At 30.3% G+C, this 18,161-nt stretch overlaps 1 protein-coding gene across 4 annotated transcripts in view; it reads left to right on the plus strand.

The window, feature by feature from the left end:
• Positions 1–1,061: 1,061 nt before the first annotated feature.
• The window catches only part of LOC118195044 (stromal interaction molecule homolog), a 175,490-nt gene continuing 158,390 nt past the window's right edge, over positions 1,062–18,161 (plus strand). For 2 of the 4 annotated variants that reach the window (XM_035366275.2, XM_035366276.2), the window contains exon 1: positions 1,063–1,536. In XM_035366275.2, coding sequence (XP_035222166.1) covers positions 1,293–1,536 — 244 coding nt within the window. In that variant the 5' untranslated portion in view covers positions 1,063–1,292. Of the gene's footprint in view, positions 1,537–18,161 lie in introns of all 4 variants that reach the window. The other 2 variants (XM_035366274.2, XM_035366277.2) reach the window with 2 other exon arrangements.

The raw sequence follows: 18,161 nt of genomic DNA on the forward strand, positions 1-18,161 counted from the left end.
CTACATAAATAAATCTTATAAACTTGATTTATTTGTTTCGATGATACTGGCAAGAGCAGGAACGAATAAATCCTGCTGAATGCCAGGAAAAACACCAAAGTAATCAAAGTATCAAGTATCACTGTCTCTCCAAATATAGAATGTTGTACAATTTTTTCTTTAACTGGTTCATAATTCATATTTAAAAAGAAAATTTCATGGCTTCGGCGATTTCATATGTGCATGAGCGTGCCTCTATTTACCTATTAACTTTACAAGGAGTGTTTGAATAAAAAACTTCATGAGCTGGAAATGAACTTGAATGCAATATCCATTGTACATTCTCCTTCGTTGATTCCACAGACTTGATTTCACAAACTGAATTACTTTTATTTAAATTGTTATCATTATTATTTGTATTCTTGCTCTGGATACCTCTTATTTAATGTATTCATTGGATAAATAAATGATATTTTTTCAATAAATACATTAAGATTCATTTTATGATATTAAATACATTTTTAAAATATGGAAAAGTCTTAATTTTAATTACGATAAAATATTTATTATTTTTCTTAATATATATAAATTAGACTTTTTTAGATAAAAAATATACTCTTTCTTCATGGAACAGATAATGACAACAACATTCAGTAGATGGCAGCACATCCTTCCGTGATATATACATTGGCATCACATCTTCATTGGAAATCTTCTTCTTAACGTAATCATTTTAAAATATTTTCTCGCTTAAAATTTTTTAAAAAATCTTTTTTTTAAAATTTAATAGTTAATGTTCTTAAAATCCAACAATAAATGCAATTATTACTTATGCACTTCAGCTGGCAACTATACTCCAGAAATTATTTTTAGACTAACATGAATTTTTAAATCAATACAGCAGAGCTTATATATTTTTTAATTAATTTTTTGATATAAATGTGATTTAATTCAACACTTTACAGAAAATACTTCAGCCCCAAGATTGAAATTTCAAACTCAGAGACTAGTGTGGCGCTAGTGCGCACTTTCTACACTGTTTTCTCATTTTGGAGTCTCTCAAAACTTGTACTTTCTCTTTGAGAGAAAAGCGACTGATCTTATTGGTCAAGATGTTAAATGTATCGCACTCCAACATGTCACTCTCAGAGAAAGTGCCGTTTCTTGTCTATGTGAACTATGCATAGTAATTGTTTAACTGGTATTTTTTTCTCAAATTTTCAGAATGTGATTGCCATATTCGACAGCACGTACTTTTTACTTTAATGATTATGCCTTAGGCTTGCGATCATTTGCATTTTTCTGTATAAATAATGGATTTTATGTTTATTTTTTGTATTCCTTGGATTGTTCTGTCAAGTGTGCGGTGTCAGAATTCTCTTAAGTATTTGTATGTAATTTTCTGTGTGGTGCTGTTCTCCGTTTCTGTGATCAGAGCATCAAATGAAAACGAAGTTCTCGCCGAGGAATTTATTTTGAAATCTCATAAAGTTATCGAAGCTGTTCCCAATGTGTTGCGGCGAGTTCATTCATCAACCAGTTCTGGATTACCAGAAGGTAAGACAAAATTCGTTATTCATTTTATTATTTAAATATGTGTATTTTAATGGGAAGAAAAGATTAAAAAAATTTTACGAATACGAAATTTGAATTTATTCTAATGTTTATAAAAATAATTCTATAGATTAAAAATGTCGCTTGCGAGGTCTTTAATAAATCTGAAAATTTATGCGTTATAAAACATTCTTATAAGTTATAAAAAGATTCGGCTGAAAGTAGAATCTTTTAAATTTTTATTAACATTTTTTTAACATTTGATTTCATAGCTTCGATATTTGAAAACAGTTTACAGTTTCTGTCTTAATATGGTTATGATTATCATTTTCATTCAGAATGAGCAGATTTGAGTTATATTAATATTTCCGACTTGGTTATATACAAACTTATATAATAACAATAAACCGGGAATTTGAGTATTATGTTAATTATAAAAATATAATTAATTTTTGTACTGAAGAAAATCTGAAATAATATTATGTGTTATTAAATCGCGGTGTCTATAATTTTCTTAGTGTTAGTCTGAATTTCATTTCTTTGTATATGCAATACAGTATTTTTCAGTATTTTCTGTTCACTATAAAGAGTAGAGTTTTTGTGGTTAAAAAATTAATAAGCTGTAATAATGTAACTAATATATTGTTATACTATGTCACTTTCGTATTTATATTATATGACATATTTTTCAGTTTTAGTGCTTTATTTACATTTTTGTAATAAACTTCTATGGTAAAGTGTTTGTTAGTTTTTGGAATTTTGAGCCCTTTAAAAAAACCTCAGTTTTTTTAGGCTGTTTGAATTATTGTAAACATATTTTCTCAATTGTTTTCAGTAAATCATTAAATTTGTGACTAAAATCTCACCAATTTGATTTTAAAAAAATCTTAAGTTGTTTGCGTGTCTAAAATATTAACTTGACTGAAAGCAGCATGTACCTAGTGAACAGTACCAATCTTAAGACCATTAAAACAGTTTTAAATTGATTTATTGATGAGACCCGCATTATATCATTTGTTACTAATAGAATATACATTAAAACCCTTCATGATGTCCTCTTGTAAAAGTGATTGGTATTTTTATGAGTGTAAATAACTGTTGGTGTTTTTTTACTATCATCTCTCCAAAAAAAAAGTTACCTATGGAGAAGACGGTGACTATCAGTTACATGGATTTCTATGCGAAGATTCTCTTGTCATTGAACAAAAATGCATGTTTTCCTAGGCATTTGCTTAGTTGGCAGACATATTATATTGCTAAAGATAATTATCATCTAAAAATTTCATAATTTTCTATCGGAAATTTGCGAGTACAGGTAGACAAATGTTTGCTGTAGAAAAATACGTGCATTAAAATTTTGATTTAGTCATTTCTTTCCTTATAAAAAAGAAGAAAAAAAAAAATGTTTCAGCTCACCGGAATATAGTTAGAAAGTGGTGCGAATGATGAATTCAAATAAAATCTCATTGTGAAGTTGTTAATTTCCATGCTGACCAAAGAAGTTCTTCCTCATAGGCACTTGGGCTTGGCCCTATCCCAGGGTATAGTTGGTTTATCTTCCAAGCAATTATCACAGCAAAGTGTTATTGATTTTAAAATCGGTTATTTGATTTTGAGAGTATATTCATCACATTGCTTTCCAAAACATTTCTTTTCATACGTCTGATTAAATGTGCTAACTCATCTTATTTTTCAAAGAATTCCATTGCAGAAATATTAAGAATTTATTAATTTTTTTAAAAAAGAAAAGAAACATATTTCTGTTACTTTTAAGTATCTTGTTTTTAATCAGTTCATCTTCTTATATATATGTACATAAGTTTTTTGAATTTGTGAATGTAATAAGCAAGCTTTAACTTCTAACTCTAGATTACGATTTATATATATCTCTAGAATCCTTATTTAGGTATTTATAGCATTAAAGATTTTTCATATTTTGTGCACATATTTTTCTAAAAATTCAGGTTTTCTAATTGTTTTCAAACATGTTTATTAGTAAGTGAAAGGGTGGGAGTTTAAATTTAAAGAAAACTAATTCTTAAATTACTTTGGTGTTACAGAAGAAGTTTCAGCAGAATATTTTTTTGCTTCTTAAAGAATCCTCATAATGTTTACTGAGGAAATATCTGTATGAGGTTGAAATAGTCTGAATTTAAAATCATAATTATTATTTATTGTGTAACCTATATGTAAACATATGGTTTGTTTTGAAGAAAACTTTAAAATCCTTACATGTCTTTCTCATCTACAAATATGATTACTTATACTTTTTAAATTTAGCTAATCTTTGATTTCTAATTTTAGTAAAAATAAATCAGTATAAATAAAACTTATTTTTACTTATTTTTACTGCTAATAGATATTAATTGGGAGAAAATACTGTATGTTAGTTACATATTTCAGTAAAACTTGCATTATAAATGCCTTGCAACTTTATTTAAAATAATTAAACTTTCTTTATAATTGGTTTAAAATAAATATTATTGTAAATACACTGCAGTTTCTAGCAAATGTCTTGAAGCAAATGATCACAAAAAGGTTTACATCTTCAAGCTAGATAATAATTTCAGAAATGTAAAAAAGGCTTCATTTTTTGTAGTTGATGTCATTTGAAATTGAAGAAAAATTATGAAATATTTAAATAGTAAAGGAGATAAAGTTGATTTGTGAATTTCCCATCCCAAAACAAAATTTTATAAAATCAGTTACTGCTACCTATTTTAATAATGCAGGATTTTTTCTAAAATTTCACAAGTGGTTAATATACTTAAAATGTTCTTTAAAATATTTAAATTAAAAAGTTCATTTAAGTTTCTTTAAATTATATTTTTCTTTAAGATCCTTAATTGAAAGTTCTTTAAAGTTTTTGAAATGATATATTTCTTTGAAATCTTTAATTAAAAGATTTTAAATTATATATCCTCGTAAGATCAGAAAATTTTCAAAAATTATTATAGTTTATTAAGTTAGTGAGAAATTTAAAAGTTTTTAAATGTTGTGATCTGGATTTTATTATATATATTTATTAATTTCTGTGCAACGAGTCTTAAGACACTTCAAATGGAGTGTTTTAGTGAAAGCTGAATTTAGAAATAAATAAATGTAGAAAAGGTAGTAGATTTTAAAACCTGTCAGAACACCAGTTTAAACATATCTCTATATTTGTAAATAGTTATGGAATTTTATTTTATCTATTATTGTGACATAATTTTACATAAATTTCTACAAAGTTATGAAATATACTTCTGTGATATTTCAAAGCTTGGATGCATAATATTAAAACGAATATATGCAACATATTTCCAGCATTCTTAGACACATGATTTTGTTTGATATTAATATTTCATTGTTTGAAAATGAGATATTAGTTATATATACTACATGACTATATGCTGACAGGTTTAGTTAACAAGACCACCTAATGATGTTAACTTGTAGCATGTGGTAAATGATGTATACGTAATGAACATAATTTCATTATTATTTTATTTCGAATACAGATAATAAGGAATATGAAACTGTGTAATGCTAAAAATTTTGTGCTGGACTCGATATATTACTAATACGCTTTTTCATATGTGTCAGAAATTAATGTTTGTGATATTACTAAGACAAAATACATTTTGCTTGATTTACTTTCTTATAGTGATGAGAATGTATTTTTATGATAAAGAAGATACGTGAAAGATTTTAGTATTACTGTTTACCAACAATATGCTTTTTGGGGAGTGTGACAGGCTAATTCAGGTTTTGGCAACCTATGACTGAAGGGTCACTGAGTGACCCATTTTATTATTTCAAGTGACCCAGCTGAGATCCAAAAGTAAGATAGGATACATAAAGATAAAATAAAAAACTTAAATATCAAACAAGCATTTGAAAAATACGGGTAGAGTAGACTTTAAGGTACCCCTTGTAATTATGGCTAAGTTCTTGTTTGATTTATCACTAAGTTGTTGTTTCATTTATGGTAGCCTGAGTAGTTGAATGTTCTGGAAACCCTATTGTGACATAATCGGGTGCATGATTCTGGGAAATTTTGAATCGTGGGATGTTTTGTAAGCGTTTTTGTGGTGTGTGTTGGTTTGATTCTTTAGACGGTAGAATGGCCGAATGTAGTAAGATTAATTTGAAGTTTCTGTACGATTTGGAGCGAAAGGGGAAAAGAGCTTTAATTGACTGGTGTGTAAATGAAGGCTTACCTAGTAGCCATTATAAGTATGTAGGAAGGATATGCATCTAGATGAACGTAAAAACCGTTTAGATGGATTTGAATGGGTTTGTAGGAAGAAAGGTTCAGATGGTCACTATGTGAAGCCTTTGATCAGAAAGAGTACCTGGTTTGAAAAAAGTCATTTGAGTATGATTGATATTTTGATTTTCACATGGCTCAGGGTGTACGAAGTGAACTCGAAAAACATGGTAAGTGAATATTTGCTTTTGGTAGTGCTTAAATGTATAACATGTCTTTTCTTTTTTATATTATTGTATTGTTTGGTTTAAAATGTATTTTATTGAGATTATGTATTTTTTGTTTGCCTATATTGTACAATTTGGTGCTCCTTTGACTTTTTAAGTGAAAATATATCGATGTGTACATGGACAAAGTAAAGGGAGTGTGCAATGCAAGTTTGTGCAATTCTGAGATTTTAAGTGAAAATAGGTCGATGTGTACATGGATAAAATCAAAGGAGTGCGCATTGCCATTTTTGCGCAATTCGGGGATTTTTTTTTTTAAAGTGAAAATAAGTCGATGTGTACATGGAAACCAAGTTTGTGCAATTGTTTGTCTTGTTATTTTGGCTTTGTGTAGCGGCGATTTTTGGCGCCATTTTGTCCATATTCAATTTGACTTATAAATAAAATAAAGATAAATAAATTTCACATTTATATAAATGTGAAAAGTGAGAACAGGAGCAGCTTTACTACCAAAAATTCGGATGCTTGAATTTGCCTAAGATGCCTACCTATATCCCAGACTTGACTACTTAATGTCACAAGTTCAGGATCGGGCCGCCCAGTTGGTATAGTGGCCAGGGAAGCTGATTGCGATGCCGAAGGGCCTGGGTTCGAATCCCGGAGAAGGCATAGTTGTAACAGTCCGTCCATTCATAGGAAAGTCGATGGTGGCCCATCTATTAGGTGTCTCCATAATAAAGAGACCACTTCATCCGGCCTTGTATAGATTAATGGACTGGGTTACATTTGTAATTGTTCACAATCTGTCACTAAGGTAAAAAAAAAAAAAAAAAAAGTTCAGGATCGGGGAATATCGAAAAGAGAAAATAAAGTTAATTCAATTATGTTTGTTTTTATAATAATTATATCCATAATTTTAATTTTTATGTTAAAGTTTAAAGAATATTGTAATTATTATCTCAATATTCAATTTCTAAAAGGAAAATACTACTGACTTGAAACGACTTCTTAATACACATATTTTTGTTGATTTTGATCTGTAGCTAAAAACAGTTGCTGATGCCAGAGCTAACTTGCCCGATAATTTTTTACTGCTAATTGTAAATGATAAAAGCTCTTTGAAGTGTTAAGAGGGAGAGAAAAAAATGTGCTGAAATGGTTTTGTGAATTCTAAAAGAAATTAATGAGTGCTAAGATCCATGTAAATGAATAAACATTACGAAAATGTTGTATTGTATTAAAAAACATTAATAACAATAACAATGAAATAGAAGTCTAATACATGACAGGTGTGGAAAAAGTTAAAAAATTTTATCTAGCTTTAAATTATTGTACTAGAAATATATTTTTCTTTCAATATATTCTGATTTTTGATTTATCCTGTCCTAATCAACTAATGACTGAATCAGGCTGAAGGCAAAATTAACTTGTTCAGTTTCTGTAGATAGCTTCCTAATCATCTAATATTTAATGTTGGTTTATAAATTTACTAGAAGTCATATTTTTTCAGGACTGATTTTTCTTGAATTCAATGAAATTTTTAAGCTACAGGTTTAAAAATGTAAGTATTTCTCATAATATCTATCCCCCCTCCTAAAGTCGTGAATTTTTGGTTAACTTTGGAAAACATTCATGAACTTGCGAACTTGAAGAGAAGCATTTGAGTATCTTTACCTTTATTTCAATGATGCATCCAGTACCATTTTTTTTTTTGGTATTCATTAAAAAATTGAAAACTGACCTCATTCAAGAAATACTTCTGTTATTTTCTTGTGCTGCTTATTTCAATGTACACAACAATCTGTTTTTGGTAAAAAAAATTAAAGAATTTCACATACTTAGCATCACATATAATTTCGGTATTGTGCATCAGTCACAATCAATGACCACCCAAGAACAATGTGCACTCCAGTTAAATATTTCAACAAATTAAAGAGTACAAACTCCATTGATCCATTATGATTCGTTACAATGAAAACAAATTTTCACTATTAAAAAAAAAAGAAAAAAAAAAAACTAATCATAAAAATGACAGCTAATTAAGAAAATGTATATACTCAAACATGCATGTACTATGTGCATGTCAGGGCTGCCACATAAATACTTTTTTTATGACGTTGTGGGTTGCTATGTAAATACTGTTTGGTGACATGGTGACAATATATGGCCTTATCAATACTTTTTCAGGGCTTTTCATTGGAGATGAGGAAAATCAGATAATACCAAAATTAATTTTATTTTCAATGAATATTATTTCACAGACTTTGATAATTAACATGGTGGAATAAGATGCCTCAAGTTAGGGCTGGTGGTAGACTTTTTGCCACCCGGTGTAAATTCTATGACTCCAAATTTCTGCTGCCCCTAGTTCTTCCTAAATTCTGAAATTTTTGCATTCGAGTTGCTTGTGATGAGTCTGACATTGGCCATGCCTCATATTATTTTTGTTCAGCTAGTTATTTATATTTTTAAGTAAACATCTATCTTTCACTTATAAGCATGAAAGATGTATAGTACACACATGCACACACACACACACACTATAAAAAAACCTCAAGATTTAATTCGAGTACTTGGGGAGTGCGGAGTATATTGTCTTATCAAGAACCTAGTTTATATTTTCCAAGACTAGCTTGTGATCAAGACTATCTTTCCAACAATATATGGTTTTTCATCTGTCTTTTCTAACCTCACAAAAGGAAAATCTTTTGCACTCTATAATAATTAGAAATTTAAAAAGGGGAGGGTGGAGATGATATAACTTTTAAATTATGTCAAAAATGTCCAGATAATAAAAAGTTATACTAATAGGTCGGATGTATGCTTCTTAGTCAAAGGACATAACCAGCATCAGACTCTTCTGACAGAAAGCAGCCTAATAGCATCAATCATATATTGTTACATCCCACCTTTATTATAGAGATGTTTCAGCATATTGTACAATAAATTTTAAAGCTGTTCTTATCATAGTGATGTATTATGATTAATGTCATAGTTTGAGGGTTCAGATTTTGATACCAATGCTTTCTTTTAGCTTCTTTGGTTTGCAGTATGCACTCTATTTGATTTTTTTGTTTCAGTTTTTAATGCTAATGAAATAATTATACTTTTTGATTTTCCACAACTAAGATTTCAACATCTGATAGAATTCACATATGTTAGGCACATTTGCAAATAAACACATCACAATAGCCATGATCTGTAATCAAATCATCATTGTCTTTCCATCTTCTAAAGTGGCCTTTTTTTTTTTTTCCAAAATGAATCACAACAGGAACCATAGAATTTACCGGCTGATGAGAAAGAAAGCATTGGATTTTTGTTAGATATAAGTTGTTTTGTCTTATATGTAAAATGTGAAAATTTATGATCTTTAAAGGTGTAGTTCTAAATAGCCAAATTTTGTGGAAAAGTAATTTAAAAAAACTATAAGCAAATTGTTAGAATGCAGATCAGAAATTGGTTTGAAGACAGCCATATCTCCTGTACAAGAGCAGTTTGCTTTATTTATTGTTGGGCAAAGAAATACAGTACATTGAAGAAATTTTTTACAAAACAATTTAGATTATCATCTAGATATCATTAACTTATATATAATATTGGCAATTGTTCTAACTTTTGAAATTGATTTCATCCATTAATATAATGCTTTTTATTTCCTGAACAATTATAACTTCATTAAAATTTTCAGGCATATAATTTGAAGTATAATAGAATTTCAGCTTAAAAAACTTTTATAATTAACCTTTTCATAGTCACCAACAATCTCATCTTGCATTTCAGTTACGCACAGCAGTGGATGCAAACGAACACAGTTCACATTACAAATTTACGACCTACAGATATAGTGCATATTTGAGTAGAAAGAATTGCTTAATCTCACAAGCACAAATGATTAAAAATTTTTGATAAGTCCAACTTTTCTGCTGATGAAATGTATTAACCCTCCCCATTAATTCATTCTTAAGGTTTGCTCTCATTTTGTGCATACTACTTGTTTGTTTGATATGTTTTTCTCTTATTTTCTTTTATGATCTTGCAGTCATTCTAATTAATAGTTAGTTATGGAAAGGAAAGGAGAAATGTCTTTGCTCAAAAATAAGACTTCTTCCATTCTTGCTATGTTTTTGTTTAAAAATTTGGTAGGGTCTTATAAATGGGTTTTCTGTAAGCAAAATTTTGAAAATTTCTCCTTAGTATCAGGGTAAAGTGAGCAACCCATGTTTTATTGCCCAAGATGATTTGTTGAGGAATTCAGCATCATTATTTTGATACTGCTGTAGAAAAATCATTGCTGATCTGATGTGTTTGTTTTCATATTAATGTATCAGACTGTTCAGCACCTTGCTTACTACTAAGCTTAGCTAGGCCTATCGCTAGGCCTTGCTAACTACTAAGCTTCCCCACTACCTAATATTCTGAGGGAGAACAACCTGGGAGAGGACCAAAGGTCTTTCATCCCTCTTCTCCTGCCGCTAACCTATTAAGAGATTTCAGGGCACTGTGTATTTTTAGTGCCTCCTTAGGGCTCAGATACTTACAAACATCCATGAATTCTCTGATATTCGAATGTGCACCCTTTGGTATGCAGTTAGCTTCATTAATCCCTACCCTGTCTGGGTGGCTGACACAGCTGAGAATGGTTTTGGATCAGCCTTTTTTTTTTTTTTTTTCTTCTTTTTATTCAAAATTTTTATCAAAAACCTAAATTTAACTCACCAAGCCAAAAGGCCAATACTTTTAAGCTGCTATAACTGTAAGTGGCTTGGAAGTGGCATTTGTTGCAATGATGGCCACATATTAAAACTCCTAGGCAGCACATTCCCCTTTGGCAATGGAAAATTTGCCATTTTTTGTCAATGTGAAGAATTTATTTTCAGAATGTATCTAATAAAAAAATATGCTGAAGTGGAACAGAAAAAGTCCCAGCCATCTACATTAGAGTTGACATGCTGCAAAAGGTATGCAGTTTATTTTTCAACATCATGAATATTTTGTTGGTTTTCTTTATGTAATTTTCTTTTATTCTTTCATAGAAGTTTGTACAATTATAGTTTATAATATTGTGGGCTTTCTAACCACATACATTGATTTTTGATATGCTTAGAGCATCCACAGAAAAATTTTGAGGAGAAGGGAGAAATTGGAGACAAATAATTACATCAATGCATTTTTATGTATTAATTTTTTTTAATTGAGTGCTTCCCAAGTAGATTAAAAAATATAGTTTAGCATCAGTACAAAAACACATGTATTGTACAGATACTTAACTTGCACCAAGTACAAAAATACATGCATGCCTTAATACATACTTTTTTTTTACTCACTTCCAGTGGGGTTATTTTAGACTTTTCGAAGTCATTCTAGAATTTTTAGGAAAGATGGAAGAAAATTGGATAATGGCATAGTGATGGGAAGAGCTATAAACAAATTTGACATAAAGAAGATATATTGCTGGATACGACCCTAACTGGCTATGGCATAGCATAACATAACAATGGTGGCGCTTCCTTCTTATAAAAAGAAGGAAAAGAGTTTTTAGGCAGTGTTGCCCATTACTCTTCTGCCATTTGAACATTTAAAACAAAGATTTTAAATGGTTATTCCCGTGTAAGGTAAATAGTAAATAAGTAGATAAGATTCCAAACTGCCACCAATTATATAGTACAGTCAAAAGTCGTTAATTCGGACACCCATAATCCGGAATGATCTATTATCCGGACCTCAAAGCTACAAACTTTCTGCGCATGCGTCTTGTTGACGCATGCGCGTAAGACCTTTACCGCTGCGAATTTGCGTGTGCGCGTGCGCAAAATACGTTTACGAAAGCGCGTTTAATGTATAAAGGACGGGATAAGCTAAGCTAAAATTATCTAATTATCTGTTTTAGTTAATGTAGCAGATTGCGTTGTTCCTTAATCTTCGAATTGGATCCGGATTATTATTTTTTGCAGACTGTTCGAGCAATTTTATAAAAGTAAGCTTGAACTTTCGATTATGTCAAATAGAATTTCCGATATATATTTACTAATATGTAAAGGATATACAAAGCGAAAGTATCTTTCGGAGTCCATTAAACAAAAAGTGGAATTGCTGCAGAAAATAGATAAAGCCATATCCTTTGTTTATCTAAACTTTAACGTTTGTTTATCTAAACTTTGTTTCTCTTTAACGCCGCGGCGGCGTGCAATGAATTGGAAGTTGATCTGTCAGCACTATCCTTATTTAAGGGCAGATGTTTTTATTTTATTTGGCTTATAATTGCTTACTCAATGTAGTATTTCATCTCGATGTACTCCGTCTTTGATATGATTTAAATCAAATGCATCGTCATTATAATTCATTTCCGATAGCGTAGAAAGTGACAGAGGTTATTGAAAACAAAAAATTTCGATTGACAAATTAGTCGGTATTCTCGACACAGCAATTATAGGACTTGAACAGCGGAACTTTGTAACTGAACAAGAAATTATGTCTGTTTGTAGAATTAAAGAGAATGTATTATCACATAAAAAACGAAACAATTTAAACAACTTACATTGAAAGAAATGTTTAATAAAGTAAACAAATAAATATTAAGCTTTTTTTTTTGTAAATTTTGATACCCTTTAGATCATAATTGTTCTTTATTTCGTAAATTACGGTTTCATATTTTTAATTTTATAATTTCTGCATGCCATTTTACCAGATTTAAACTGATGATCTATAATCCGGAAAAATCGATAATCCGGAATCGCCGAAGTCCCGACGAGTCCGGATTAACGACTTTTGACTGTATTAGTAAAAGATCCCATCTTTAAATTCGGGGGGTCGGTTAAATCATTAAAACATCCCAATTGGATGAAAAGCTGATTCATTTCCCTCCCAAACCACCAAACAAGGGTGCAAGGGTGAGTCTGAAAAATAAATTAAATAAGGAGGGACAGAGGTGCTTCCTTAAGCCAGGTGGCTAGGTGGTGTATACAGATTTGATATCTGTATTTATATTCCAAAACACAGCTGTGAAAGGGAATTCCCTGCATAGATTCTTTTACCAAAAAAAAAGGGGGGCAGGGAATTGCATGGCATCTCATTGCTTGTTTCTTGTGGTTTCAAATTCACCTTACCTGTAAGTGTTTAGTATACATTGGGAACCCTATTATGCCAGACAGCCCTTTGTATAGAAGGGCCTGATCAAAGCTGATGTAGTGAAACCCAAGGGATTTGTTTGTAGAGACAGAAAATGAATTACCTGGTGTTAAGTTAGTTCTACTGGAGGTGTACAAGTTTACTTGATGAGTGTACCGAGTACCAATTTAGAATGAGCACAGTCTGGTAGTTTAGACCATGTATCATCATGTTTGTTCTTTATCCAGTTTTTTATTTCTTTTTTAACAGTTTGATATGAAACTGGGTAAAATGGTTCTGGGCCAGATATGGGTAGCTGCGAAGCATCTTTAGCTACTTTATCGGCTAGTTCATTTCCAGCAAAATACCTATGGCAAGGCATATACTGAAGTTTTAAGGTCTTCTAGCTCCTTGGATATTGTTTTCAAAAGTTATTTTATATTCAAAATGTATTTCATAAGAGCTGTAGGTAAGCATATGTATCAGTTTTTTAAGTAAATTCTACATTTTAATGTACCTAGATCCCTTTCATTGACCTATTATTGTACTTTATGAATTAGACTAAATAAAGCAAGTTCTTATAGCTAAGTTCTATTCTTGTGACATCTTTTCATAATCATCTTAAATGTTTTCCTTTCGACAGCAGAAAGCGAGATTCAGTACAATTGTCTTACATATAGACTCTGGTACAGTACATACAAACTGTGGTTATAAAGTCTGTCTTATCTTCAATTATCAGGGGCTACTGAGAGGTCTTAAGCCAGCTGTCAAATGATTGCTTAGTAGTTCCTTCATTGCCAGCAGTACTGAGTAATAGTTTTCTCATACTACAGCTCAATCATCAAGATGACTAATTGTTCTTATCCTTAAAAGGTACTTTTCAAATTCTTGAGATCATTCTTTAGGTAGCATTTAGGCATAAAAATCATTATTTTTGGTACTGGCCGTTTGCCATGTGTTGCTGTCATCTAAATGATATCTTTCAGATAAGATAAGCAATAGTTTGATTTGTTTCAAACTTCCAATTCAATGTTAACTAAAATATGAACTGAACATGTTTCCTTTTATAATTTGCTCATCTTATTCTTACTTACATGCTCTATGCTTATAGGTATGTAGCAGGTTTTGTTTGGTAGCATGTAATTAAATTCAATACAATTTTAATCATTTTTTTAAAATGTAATAGCACTTTTACAGTTATCTATTAACTTTTAGCATCAGTAAAAATATATAAAATAACTGCAGAATAGGTTTACTGGCGTAAAATTTCTAAAACATACCTTTTATATCAGGCAAAGCTGAGCACATAAGTATAGATTTCATATTCCCGTTTGTAGTAATGCAAAAATTTGGAGATTTATATATAAAAAAATTTTATTTTTATGTTAAGTATAAATATGAGATTGCAGTTTTATACCTTGGCAGTTTTACTTCAGATATATTGCCTTAATTGTTTAGATGCATTTCAAGATGTACGAATATATAGTTACTTACACATGTTAGAAAAACTATTATTGCACACAGGTATGTGTATGTGGCTTAACTGGCTGAAGAGTTAAATTATGTAATATGAATAATTTTTTGCATATTAGAAATTTTTATGATCTTCATTATGGCAATGAAGAATTTATTAATTTTGAATAAAAAGTCTAATTTTCTGCAGCTATGCTTAGAACTACACCTACTTTATGATGATGGTAAAAATTTTATAGGTTATAATTCAAAATTTTTTTCGAAAAATTTATAAAAATTATTTAAAAAATAAAACACAAAAAATCGGTGAATTTTATTTGGAGTGAACCTAAATTTCGAAATGTGAAAGGAAAAATCAAAAACGGGTACTTTTCTGTTTTGCCGGTGCAAGCGATAAAGTCGCCAGTAATGATACAACCGATGCCAAACGAAATATCCTCGCTGGTAACCTTTTACTTTAACTTTTACATTTTCAAAACAAGTCGCAGCCATTTCTTATCAGATTGATTCTTTCTTTCAATACTGGCATGCAATTACATAGAATTTTTACCAGAGAGTTCAATTTTATGGCCTAAGGCCATTCGCGGCCGTTAATCAAGTCAATTATGATGCAATCACACCGCTCACCCGATGCCGAAAATATAGAAAAGGCAAAGCCAAGAGTTAAATTCATCAATTCTAATTAGAATGCACTTGCGAAGGAAAGCGCGTCGGTTTTACATAATTTCTGAGTAAGCTATTCATACGAATTGAAATAATTCTTGCATTTAAACTTGTATTCCAAATTAAGATTTAACTTGAAATTAATGTAGATAATTACTGAGCGAATTAGATTTTTGTAGCATAGTTTACGTGAGATGAGATCACTTGGGGTCACGTGATATGAACCGACGAATCAGGATGTTGTACGATGAAAGGATAGTAAATTCTTAAATTAATGTCTTTTTACAAATTTATTGTCTTTATTTATTGGCTTTTTTACAAAATTTTAAACGACATTAAAATGTTTATACTATCAAAATAAAAAATTCTTAGAACTAACATTTATCAACATTTTTTATGTGTATACTATGTGTTTTCGCCAATAAAGTCTGCTTGGCGAAATTTGCGCCGGCGAAACGGAAAAGTACCCAAAGACGTTTAATAATAATAATAATAATAATAATAATAATAATAATAATAATAAAGAGATGTTAATAAATATATGCCAAATTCAATTAACACTGAGGAGCTAAATTTTGAGAGCTAATTTTTTAAATTCTACTCGTGCGATTTTTACAAAACTTGGCAGTCTGGCATAATTTAAATCGTAGAATCGAAATATGTAAAAAAAATCGGATGTGTACACCGCATGACTTCCTTGTACGGAATATTAAATTATACGCATTTTTTCTTGCATTTTATTTAAACTTATTAGATTGAATTAAACCTACTTCGCGGACAGCGCATAAACCACAATAAAATAAATGCGTTCTTTAAAATTCACTTTGTTTACCATAGCGACACTCTGGCGCTCTATTCAAATACTATAAATAAAGCTAGAACTATGTATAAAAGAAATTAAACAAACAAAACAAAACAGAAACAGTTTTTCACAGACGATTGAGTATTTCTCATTCAATTAATTCAGTTCTCACTTCGCGAGAAGGCAAAAATACATAAAAACTCAAAATATCTATATTAAAAATTACGAAGTAAATCTCAAACGCTTATTTCCTCGAAAAAATTCCAGAAAGAATTAAGCATGATTTAATTGGCAATAATAAATGAATGCGTTATCTTTGTTGTTGCGAAGCTAAGTTTCTCTAGATTGGCAACAAATCCACTAGTCTCCTGTTTCAAATGTAAACATCAATGGCCGCCATTAAAAACAGGCTTAGCGGCAATTAAACAACTTTAAAATTGCTGATAATTCTAAAAATATTGCACACAGATTTACTAAAGGCATAAAATCCGTAACCGAAAGATAAAAACAACGTAATTCAATCATTTTTAAAGGAAAAAATGTACAATTTACAAACATATAAGAGTAAAGAAACTGAGATCACTGAGCCGGCTAATAGAGTGGATATATATAAATATATTTATATACGTTTGGTGCGACCGATTGCAACCAAAATATGAGGTGCACATCTACATGTTATAGCAGTCCTATATACAAAATTCCAACGTTCTGAAGCTACTCTTTTTTGAGTTATGCGAGATACGTACGTACGTACATACGTTCGTACAGACGCCACGAAAAATTCTCTTCAGAATTAATTTTAAAGCAGTTTTATAATTTTTTTCAAGGAAAAGAGTATTTTATTCTGTCCTTACGTACAGATATGACGCAAAAACATCGTTAAATTGCATTCGATAGCGGTCAAAATGGATATTTTCGTTGAAATATGCTGCCTGAAACTTTTCGCGATTACAATACTTACTTTTTACTTCGTACAAGGAAGTAAAAATGGTATGTTATTTCAGAAAAAGTCCGATTTTTCGTCAAAATACTTATGTTAGAATAGTGCTATATATAAATCTAATATATATCCTAAGTCGCGCTTTCGAGACATCAAAAACGCAATTTGAATTTTGGCAATCGGCCCAGTAGAACGGGAGATAAAGAACGGTCCCCCCTTTTTTTTATGCGCTGTGTATATATTTCCAATAGTGATACGCAAAATTATTTTTTCTGTAGCTGATCCATGTGACTTATGTTAATATGAATATTAAAATCTCTGTCAAAATATTAGAGGATATATTTGAAATTATTTGAATTTTGAAAACAGGTGTTGGTGGTATAATTGTTAAGCGATTACAGCCGATGCATAAAGAATTGTTAATTGCAGTCCTAGTCGATTTTTATATTTCTGTCTTAGCTTTGACAAACATTTTAAACCCGACACAGCTAAAGTGTTGCAGTTGTGCACCTCTTTCAGAAGAACATTTTACATTTTTGAAGAAGTCGCAGACCAAAAGTAGCTACAATAGTCAAGAGAAAGAGCGAGAATACGACTTGTTTTGAGATGAAAGTTGAGTTCAGAATGATATGGTTTAGGTTTAGCTTTATTTTTATTGAATAATAATAACTTTTTGAAGTCTTAACGTATAAATATTTGCCTCATTACCGATATACAGGAATCATATGATACGGATTAATTTTGAAATGATGCTGTTTAAAGATATTTATTATAAGCAGTAACCATTTTTAGGGTGGAAAGGGTAAATTACCAAATTAAATTGAAGAGTTAAGGGACTACTGCAAATTAAAGTTAGAAATTTGATTTACGTATTTTCGTCTTTTTGAGTTTGACTTCACAAATTCTATAACTTTAAAATGCAGCTTTTTAAAGTAATTTCCAAACATCTTGGGGAATAAGCTTTAATATTAGAACGAGTTTGAGTTAAATGCTTAATTCCAATAGTTTTGGACATTTACCATATTCATTTGATACAAATAATTAGCATTGATGAAGAAACGCATTTGGATAATAGTCAGAAAGGTATTTAGATAAATTAAAATTCTGAATCTGTTGTTGACGTTAGTTTCCCTGCCCCCGTTAGGATACTTATTTTTAGAACTTACTATTGTTCTTGGCTCATTAATACCTTCCAATCCCAATCGTTCAGAAATTCTGGACTAA

Source organism: Stegodyphus dumicola, chromosome 2, assembly GCF_044657685.1.
Source record: "Stegodyphus dumicola isolate Sdum_Otavi_A_Nest chromosome 2, ASM4465768v1".
NCBI lineage: Eukaryota > Metazoa > Arthropoda > Arachnida > Araneae > Eresidae > Stegodyphus > Stegodyphus dumicola.